The sequence below is a fragment of the Populus euphratica genome, unplaced genomic scaffold, assembly GCF_000495115.2.
Source record: "Populus euphratica unplaced genomic scaffold, PopEup_1.0 scaffold47.1, whole genome shotgun sequence".
Lineage (NCBI taxonomy): Eukaryota > Viridiplantae > Streptophyta > Magnoliopsida > Malpighiales > Salicaceae > Populus > Populus euphratica.
The window spans coordinates 566,885-577,839 of record NW_011499925.1 but is presented as its reverse complement, the minus strand read 5'-3'; the positions used below and the strand labels follow the sequence as shown (position 1 = coordinate 577,839).

Genomic DNA, 10,955 nt, shown 5'->3' with positions numbered 1-10,955 from the left:
ACAACCACATCCATTTCTCAACTTAATAATTTAGTTTTTGATTAAATATCATTTATTTTTTACTTGGTTTTTACATAAATTTTTTAATATGTGAAACCTTGTATATTTATTTTTCTTTCATTTTATTCAATCACTTTCTTGTGTATGTTTGTTTTTATTATTGTTTGATTGAATAAAAAAAATATTATAAGAAACATAATATTGATTACAACTAAATACATTATCCGTGTTGCGAGATCAAATATCTTGATCTACAACTATCTCTTAATTTTTCCAGTTTAAACTTTAATTATTGTTAACGACTTTTTTTAATGTTTTATTGGGATGGGTAATTATTTTATAAAATAAAAAAAGTTATTATAAGTAAAAATGTTATTAAATACAATTGGGTATATAATTCATGTTGGAAGATCAAATATCTTAATCTACATTTATCTCTTTATTTTTCCAATTTAGTCTTTAGTTATCATTAACGATTGTTTTGTTTTATGTTTACTAGTGCAAATAATTCTTGATTTGTTTAGTGAGATACATGCATAAATTTTTTATCTATGATTGAGAATTTTTTTTTGTCAAAAAACATGTTGGAAAAGCCTACTTATTCATTTTCTTTACTGAAAAAAAAAATCCGACTTGAGGTGAAATGTGGGTTAAATAAATAGTTGTTCCTAGGAGATGTGACTTAAGGGTCCATTTGTTTTTTCATTTCAAGCAACTTTTCAAAGTGATTTTCAAACTACTTTTTGCTTGAAAAAAACATAAAATTAATGCTTTTATTTTTTTTGATAGTTTCATATGTTGATGTCAAAAATAAAATAAAATTTTAAAAAATATCATTTTAATGGCATTTTCAATCAAAAAGTACTTTTACATAAGTAAATTGCTTGACATTACCAAATATACATTTGCCATTCAATCATGCCTTTTCTTTTCATGCTTATTTTCACTCCATTAAAATTCACACACTCGTACAAAACAGTTTATACTTTTAGAAATCCTAAAAGTAGGATATCAATAAAAACCCAAAATCATTGTATTGAGATTAATTGGTCTAATTTTAGTAGAAAATTAATCCAAATGGATGATAAATAATAGTAAAAGAGTAATGTCGAAGAGTTTACTAATCTAGTATAATTGTTAAAAAATACAATTAAATCTAATAATGAAGAGCTGAGATTAGTTGACATAAAAACCAATTAGAACCGAGGGGAATTGAAGGTACGAACACTAATTTCTCAAATTAAAAAGGTAATATGATCAAACTGCTAAGAAAGTATGATTATTTTTTTGGATAATCTTACACCAACATGTTTAATCTAAATATAAATATCATGAGATTTTTATTGATAGATAGATATAAATTTCTAAAGTAGAAGTTAATTTAGATGAGGTGTGATATGTTGATCAAGACAAAAAAGAAGTAAAGGAGCAATTTGTAATGATATTTCTAGAAGTCACTAAGTATTCTAGGTGGGTATCTAACATTGTGGCAATCCTAAAAAAAACAAAAAGGTCCAAATACGTGTAGACTTAAAGTATCTAAATAGGGCAAGCTCTAAAGATGATTTTTTTACCTTATATTAATATATTAAATGAGAATACTACTAAGAATATAACTTACTCTTTCATGGATGAATTTTCCATATATAACCATATTAAAATGGTATGGGAACACAAAGAGAAAACCACATTTATCACACCATAAGGGATATATTTCTATAAAGTCATGCCTTTCAAATTGAAGAAAGGGGGTAACCTATTAAAAAGAAATGGTCATGTTATTCCATGATAAGATGCATAAGGAGATCGAGGTGCACATAAATGATATGATCACCAAGTCAAATGAGAAAGATGATCACATCAAGATCTTAAAAAAACTCTTTGATAGATTGTGCAAGTACCAATTAAAATTAAACCCAACAAAGTATACCTTTGATTTACATTTTTTTTTAATATAGGATTTTTAACTTTTCGAGAATAAGATCCTTATAAGAAATGTACCATCATTAGATCGATTATTTGATAAAAATAAAAGCAATTTTTTTTATTTTTATTAAAAAAGAGAGAGAGAGAGTTTTAACTTCTCAAGGACATGATCATTAAAAGGAATGTATTATCATTAATTCGATTATCTAGAAATGAAAATGATCAACATACAACCATAAATAGGGAACAAAAAATGCATATAATCATAAATTAAAATAAAAACATAACTTCGCAATAAGCAGACAAATATATCCATATATAAAATTTCACATCGAAGTCAGATAATTATATCTTAAATGATCCAATTGCAAACCTTCAATCTAGCTTTCTAATATCTTTATAGGGTATTAATTCCAATCTTATAACACCTAAAAAAATAAATCATCGATGACTTCATCCATAAGATTACCACACAATGATACATAATAATAACACTTTAAATATTCATTATGATACATTTAAAAACTTAATAAATACATTAAAAGTTATTTGATATAGGCAATGATTTACTCAGGGGTTTAAAAATGACCTTCCAAAGATACAAATATCGATTAGAAATTGTTGGAAATATGTTAAAATAATGTTGACATGTGCTTTAAAACATTAATGCGCGTAACTTAACTATAAAGCAATGGTGGGTGAAAATGACCTTGTTTAGGGCACTTAGGGTCCGGTTAGGACCTAGACTGGGATATCTGAGAGCTTGATCTAACAACTGAGGTTTGGCCTAAGGTTATAAAGTCGATCGAGGTTCAGTTGAGACTTGGTCTATAGTGCTTAAGCATTGATCAGGGACCCGGTATGTAATAGTTAAGGTTTAAGCTAGGACCTAGTCCAAGGAGCTTAAGAGTTGGTCTAGGACTAGGTTCGAGATGATCAAGGTTCATGTTAGGATTTGGTCCAAAGCAATTGGGGGTTTGAGATGCTTTTGGTTCAAGTTGGGCCATTGTTTAGGGTTAGGGATGCATTAGGTTCAAGTTAAGACCTAGTCTAGGATGCCCGCGATTAGAAATGCATCAAGGAGTGGAATTGAGATGTTTAAAATTTAGAATAAAAGCCTGTTTAGTATTGTGGTAGCAATTGTTTTTCAAAATGCTTTTCGCTTAGAAATGCATTAAAATAGTGTTTTTTATTTTTTAAAATTATTTTTTACATCAGCACATTAAAACGATTCAAAAACATATAAAAAATAATTTAAAGAATTTTTTTTTGAATTTTCCCAAAAACATGTCCACATGCTGCATTGCTAAATAGACTAGTGTTAATGTTTAGACTAAGAATAAGTTTGTGACACTAAGAATTGAGATAGGATCATATGGTTTAAAGAGATAGGATCATAGTGTTAGTGTTTGGACTAGGAATAAGTTTGTGGCACTAAGGATTGAGATAGGTTCATATGCTTCAAATAGATATCAGGATCAAGTATTGAGCCAAAACTAGGTACGAGATGCTAAAGAGTTGGCTTTAGGTTAAGTTTATGGTGCATCGAGATCATGTTTGAAGAAATTGAGTTTCTATTTCTAAAAGTTTAAGAGTTAATCATAATAACTTTAGTATCCAACTAGATATGTTGCTCGCACTTCGTTGCAGACTGAGCTAATTTTGCTTTATATAAAAAAGGTGTTATGCTAAAAATAATTCAAATCCCGAGTTATTGGTTCAGGTGGTAATTTAAATAATATAAAACAACAACAATAATAAATAAATTTATAAAAAAATAATGAAAAAAAAAGATAAAAAGAATCACACATGAGTCTATTTGAATTATCAAACAATTCAATGCTAACCTAATTGATGGAAAACCACAAAAAAAAAAAAAACAAAAAACATGAACTTAAAAAAAGTGCAAAAAAAACTAAGAAAACCTAGGCAAACATTCTAAGCCTAGTCGAATCTAAAAACTCACAACTCATTAAATCTTGTACTCGAGTTCAATCAATAAATTTAAATGTCATTCAATTTGATTTTAAAGAATAGAATTGTTGAAAAAATATTAATTAAAAAATAACAAAAAGAATGAATATAAAATTTGAGAGAAAAATACCTAAGGAGGATGTAGTCTAAAAAAAAGAGAGGATATGATCCCAAACAAATTAAATAGCAATTGAAAGAATGAATATCAAATTTAAAAGATTAAAAAATCATAGGGGATGAAACTATAAAATATTTGTAATATAATAAATTAAAAATATAATAGGGGTTGAAATTAAAAATAATAATCATAAAGAGCTAAGCTAATAGAACCAAACCCAAAAAAATAAGAAAACTAAACCAAAAAAATATAGGATAAAAAAAAAAGCTAAAAAAAAAAAAGAGAAACAAAGTAAACTTGTGAGAACCTTTAAAACTTGGTCTAATATTTAAAACCTGCAACTTATAAGATTCTGGATCTAAGTTTAATCAAGAAACTTAATTCTTAATAAATTTATTTTTGAAGGATGAAATCAAGAAAAAAATATTAATAAAAAAACTTGCAAAAGAAAAAAAAATAGTAACAAAAATAATAGGATAATGTTTTTTTAAAAACCCAATGGGGATGAAATTTGAAAAAAATAATTTAAAATATTCCAAGTAAGATTAAACATCATCGCGGGTAAAATTAAAAATCATTTCTAATATAATAGATTATTTATAGATTTAAAAATAGTAGGGGTGAAATAGGGAAAAAATAAATAAAAAGCTAGCATAATAGAATCAAACTTGAAAAAAATATAAAACAAAAAAAAAGATAAAAAATAAGAAAAAATCAATTTAGAAAAGGAAAAAAAAAAAAAAAGCAAGCCTAACAAACCTTTAAACCTAGTGTAATATTTAAAAATCATATCTCATGAAATCTTTGATTTAGATTCAATTAAGAGGGCTAATTCGAACTAATTTACTTTTGAAGGATGATATTGGTATAAAATTTTTAATAAAAAAAAATATCTCAAATAAAATAATCACTAATTAAAAAAATAAGAATCAAATTTTAAAGATTAAAAAAACCATAGGAGGTAAGTTGAAGAGCATATGTAAGAACCAAACAAATCCGAGAAAACATTTTAAACCCTGGTCAAATTTTAAAAACTATCAACCCATGAATCCTTGCATTTGGGTCCAATCAAGGAGTTGATTATGAATTAATTTAAAAATATCAGTTTTAAAAACTTGTCAAAGAAAAAAATTAACAATTAAAAGAATATGCATTAAATTTGATAGAAAAAAATAGAGGGTGAAATCATAAAACAAAATTAATTTAAAAAATAATCCCAAATAAAAAATTTTGAATCCCAAAAAATTAGTAATAAAAAAATAATGATTAAATTTGATAAGAAAAAAAAGTAAAAAAGGTGAAATCACAAAATAAAATCAATTTAAAAAATAACTAAAAAAATAGCAATGAAAAGAATAACAATGAAATTTGAAAGTTAAAAAAAATTTGAGAGAGGTAAAATTATAAAAGGCATACCAATTATAGATTATCCAAGATAAAAAAAATCATAATAAAAAAAAAAATTAAATTTTAAGAACCAACAAATTAAAGGGTTACTTTTGAATTTTTAAAGGGTTGCTACAAAAACTAAGTAGAAAGAGATAAAAAAAAGAGAAAAAAATATATATACTAGGATCTAACCACAATGAATGATGGCATCTGTGTTGCGTTATTGAATTGAAGATGTCAAGATATTTCAAACAGTACTCTAAAAGATGGTGTTTGATTATTACCTATATGCTTTTTAATTATATTTAATAAATATAATTTACAATAATGCTTATGAGTATATTTAAAATTTACAATAAAAATAAAATAAATGAGAAAAAAAATAATTGGACGAGTTTAATTGTTTTATTTTTAAGGATTTTAAAATGATTATATTATTCTTTAATATATAAAGATACACAAATACTCGAGCAGAAGGCAATTAATTATTTTATTTTAGGGTTAAATGAGTAATTTAAATGTGTATTTAAAAAAAAAATTAATAATATAACCCCATATATTTAACAAAAAAATATTTATATCACAGTGAAAAAGATTATGTTTTCTCAATATTAAATTAAAAGATTTAATGGTCAATAATAAAATAGTAATTATACTATTTTAATAATAGTAAATTATATCTTAAACACAGTAACTTTACTAGCAAACTTATTAATTTTTAATGAAAATGAAATGCATTTTTTGAAAAATAGGAGAAGGAAAAGCTTGTGAACCAAATAAGTTATAATATAATATCAAATAATATAATATCTCATAAATACGAAGGGATTTATGAGAGACAACTCTTGAATACGAGGATAAATCGAGGTATTTAACGTATCGGATTTATGAAATCAAAATATATCATGTGCAACTCACGTCACTTTTAACTTCGTTTCCGATGAACAAAAGGAAACAAAGATCTATTGGGTAATGATAATTTCTTGAGGGATTAGACTGGTACTGTAATGCTCACTGATGCACGCTCTTTCGATTTGATTTTGATAAAGGAACAGAGAGCGAAAGACAGACAGACGAAGCCAAGACAACGAGGCAATTTTCTCGAATTGAAAAGTAAAAAACACGATGGGTGGTGGTGGTGGTGAATTGAGATACGAGATTTCACAAAATGCATACATAAAACTAGTACTCCACTCTCTCAAGCACAAAACCTCCGCCGTCAACGGGGTTTTCGTTGGCAGTTCCTGTGACGATGTTGTCCAGATCATCGACTCTGTTCCTCTGTTCCACAACCACCTAGGTCTCCTGCCTCCTCTCGAGATCTCTCTCATCATGGTAAACAACTAGCTCTCAAGATTTTCTTTTTCACTTTTGATAAATAAAAGTAGGATCCTTTGTTAATTCAATTTCATTAACGTATACTTGTTAGTTATAATTTGAAAAGTTCTGGGATTGGTTTATACTTGTTACGAGATGAGACTGATGGTTTTTTTTTTAAATGGTTTTCTTGAATTGTTTGTGAATAGATAGAGGAGTATTATGGCGCCCGAGGTTTGGGTATAGTGGGTTACTTTCATGCAAATGAGAGGTCTGATGATTTGGAGCTTGGTAATGTTGCAAAGAATATTGGCGATCACATCTATCGCTACTTTCCCCAAGCTGCCATTCTTTTGGTATGTATTCTTTCTGTTGTAGATGATGTTGCTGTTGTTTGTTGTTTCTTGCTGGCTTTCATTTTGAACCCTTTTGTGTTTTTCTTTTTTAAATTTCTCTTTAGTTAGATAACAAAAAGCTCGAAGCTTTGCCAAAGGGGAAAGATCGGGTCCTTGTTATGCAGGTTAGTAGCTTTGTGTTATCCCGGTTGTATTATTTGGAAGACATTTATGAACTGAAACATCTAGTGTTTGCTGGGAACATTTAGCAAGTGGTGGTGCCATCATAAAAGTGCCTTTGGTTGCCTATGCAGTGAGTGAGAAGATAAATATTACATTATCCTTCTATAACCTTTTCTGAGTGGCGTCAGAATCACTGCTTTTGATATATCCACAGATTGGACTATAGTTTATGACCAGTTTGCCTGGGGTCAATGGCATGCCTATGATTTATTCCACAGACAATGAATCAATCCAATTTATGTTGTTTTTCATGGTGTTTTATCTACTGATTTGGGCTGCTTGGGAGGGAATAAAAGGGGTGCAAATCTGGCATTTTTCGTTGTTGTTACTCATATGGCAGGGATAAGAGGTGTGTGTGTAGGATACAATTGTCATTATAAAAAAAGAACAAGGAGAAGCGCCTTTTCCATTATGCTTTTAGTTGGTGGAAAAATTTAGAGAACATCTTCTAGATGTTTCCCAACCCCAAGCTTTATCATGGAAAAATGAAAAAGTCTTTTTCCTTTTTCCAATTTGTAAAAATAATTTATTAGTCTTTATGAGAAACAAAAAATATTTGATTTTGATGGTTGCTGTAAGACTAATTGAAGAGCACTGAGGGGTGTCTAAAAATGCTGTTGCACATTGTGACAATGAAAGAAATGCAAATCAACATGAAGTTTTCTGTAAGCCGACCAGTCTACTATACTTGATGTCTGGTGCTTTTTGCTCTCCAATTTCAATGTCTGAATAATCTTGCATGAATTTAATTTTCCACAAGAACTCTCTCTCTTGATCTCAAATAGAAACACAGGCTTCCATTCCAAATTCAAATGATTTACATCAGAGTTGATAGCCCCTGGCATAGTCTCTAAGAACAGTTGCTTATCCCGAGAGCTAAAGCTGGTCTAACACATTCATGAGCTCCTTGACCTGACATCACCATCTCCCTTTTAAACTAGAGGGTTGTGCTGTGTGAGAATTCGTTCTGTGTTATGGTTTATGGACAACTTGGGTCCATGATATGTTAGTATTTGGCCATTGTTTCTTGTATTTTTCCTACGAGGAATTGTATGATGTGTAATTTTTCTGAAATCAGATCAATCCATATTGATTCACTGCCTCCATTATGTTGTTGCTGGCAACTCAAGTTGGGTCTCAATTTATTCTCTAGTTAGATCTGGGCGGAATTGAGTGAGTTCATTTTTTGTTTTAAGTTTGGGTTTCCATTTGTATTTGGAACTGGTGTGCAGCCCTGTCCTGATTTGTGTGAAAATTTTATGTCTGTTTGGGTCTCCATTGTATGGATGAATAATGCACATGCATTGAATTCTGTGCTGGGATGGAGTGATATCACAAAAGGAAGAGCCATGGCATTCTATGTGGAGAGATTGATTTATTTATGAGATTTTAACGAATCCATTGATTTTATAATTCATGTTACTATGACCCTGCATTATCTATTACTTGAACAGGAAGCTCTCAGTTTGCGTTTGGGTCTAATTTTACTAGTTTGTAATCATGCCATTGGCTTCCCATTTGCAATTAGAATCCTGTAAAAGTTTCAGGAGGTAGGCAACACGCAACGTACTCTATCAATAGAGTGAGTTCAATTGATGGTTGTTCCTTCTGCATCAGCTATTACCCTATCATTTTCCACCAGGGGGCTTCTGTAATCTGCATTTGTTACTGTATGGATTCCATAACGCAATTGGCATTGCCTCTCCTATTTCTGGTTGAGTAGCTTAAGAATTTCCCTTGTGCTCACAAATTGTGCATACCAATCCTGTTTTCTGAGCATCAGGGCAGATAGCAGCATCTGTATGAAGCTTGACATTACCTTGTGCTGGGGGCATCCATAATTCTCTTCAACTAGCTTTTAAACTCATGTGATCTCTCTGTTGTCGCTCTGTAGTCTGATAGGAAGTTAATGGCTCTATTGATGATAACTATAACTCTATTTAGATGCCAGATTTTATTGTTTATCCATATTTCGTGATTTATAGATATGTTGGACTATCAGTGATCATCTGTCAAGTTACCTCTTACAGATATGCAACTTGCTACGTGCCTACGTGTTTACTGATCTGAGGTCCTTTTGATGATATCAGCAACATGATATGTTTTTGGTGTAGTTATCTGTTTGAACTTTCCTTTTGAGACTTCATTAATTTCTTGGTTTCTCCTATGTAGCATCTCGACAGTTACTTTTGTGATTATTCTGTTATAGTTCACTGCTGTGTGGAAAAATTAAACAATCTCGTCCCCCTGCCATCTCACCACTATTAATTCATACCACTTATTAATTGATAGATGAACACTAGTATGATGGTCCCATTCAATGAATTTTCAGTCAGGCGGCTAAATACATTTGTTCCCTTGTAATAGCTTTATACAAGGGATGCGTCGAAGAACTGGAAGCTAGCTGGATCTGATGGAGGCTGCCAATTGACAACTAAGGAACCAGCAGCAAATGCTGTTCTATTGGATTATATTTCATCCAAGAAGTGGGAGGATGTGGTGGACTTTGATGACCACCTTGATGACATTACCAAGTAAGCATCATATGCATGTGTCGAGTGTGAGTGGAATGGTGTGTCTTCTGTTTTCATATACATGCAGACAAGTTTAGCATCAGGCACTGCTTTGCACCTTATTTATTCATAGAAATCATATCAGCAATTTGTTTTTGTATTTGCAGGGACTGGCTGAATCCAGAACTCTTCAAGGTTGGCCCCAGGCATGCATATGGACCAGACGAAATTTAAATGTTAAATGATTTGGATAATCATTGGCCTCGTGGTTGCCATGACTAAGAAAATCTTGCAGTGATATATGTGTTAAATTGTGAAGTTTCCCAGATAAGGAACCCGATATTTTCTTCTGAGAAACAGTACTGTGTTGGAGTTGAGAGTTTAAAAGTGGAATTGCTGCCCCCCTCTCCATAAATACATAACTACTATCTATTTAATCTCCTATTTTCCTCATCAAATTGACTGGATATGTAGTTTGGTAGGTGATTTCCTAAGAGTTCTTGTATTGATGCTATATCATGTGATCTGTTCTTCATTGGAAGCTCGTTGTGCGATCTTGAGGGCAAAGCATTAGCCCTCATACAATTGAATTAAAAAAGAATGTTTGTACCGGAGAGGTAAGGCTAGAAAAAAGGGCCAACTAGCAATGCCGGTAGTCGATGTGGGGTAGTGCCTCCAACTTCCTCATCTCAAAAAGAATATGCTAGTATGCTAGTAGTTTAATCACTCGAGAAAGGCAAGCCTTAGTAAAAAAATAAAAATAAATAAATAAATAAATAAAGGGGCTCTGCTATGGGAAGACACATGACATTGCTATATTGTTGATTATAGTGTAATGATATTTTTCTTGTTTAAATTATAGCAAGAAAAGAGTGGATTAAGAGGTAAAATGATTTTTTCATTTAGTTTAATTGGTATTTTTAAATTGAATGAGATAAATTAAATTCCTAACGTTTTTACATTGTTGTTGTATAGTGCAGTTATTATTTACCTTTGAAATGAAAAAACAATTGTTCGGCTAAGAAGGATTTCAGTCTCTCTCTAATCAAAATACCTAAAAAATTAAAATACTTCTAAAAAAATGCAAAACTTGCTATTAGGGGTTTATATTTTTTTCATCATGATTTTTTTTTTTAATTT

The 10,955-nt window shown here is 30.0% G+C and overlaps 1 protein-coding gene across 2 annotated transcripts; it reads left to right on the top strand.

Moving 5' to 3' along the window:
- The first annotated feature begins 6,275 nt into the window (after positions 1–6,275).
- Positions 6,276–10,356, top strand: LOC105135599 (ER membrane protein complex subunit 8/9 homolog). 2 transcript variants are annotated; one of them, XM_011040547.1, is made up of 5 exons: positions 6,276–6,742; positions 6,934–7,080; positions 7,185–7,244; positions 9,670–9,836; positions 9,983–10,356. In XM_011040547.1, exons 1-5 carry the CDS (start codon positions 6,533–6,535, stop codon positions 10,047–10,049), a joined length of 651 nt encoding a protein of 216 aa, XP_011038849.1. In that variant the 5' UTR covers positions 6,276–6,532; the 3' UTR covers positions 10,050–10,356. The 2 variants fall into 2 exon arrangements, with proteins under 2 accessions (XP_011038849.1, XP_011038850.1); XM_011040548.1 differs by lacking the exon at positions 7,185–7,244 and having other exon boundaries at positions 6,277–6,742.
- Positions 10,357–10,955: the final 599 nt, after the last annotated feature.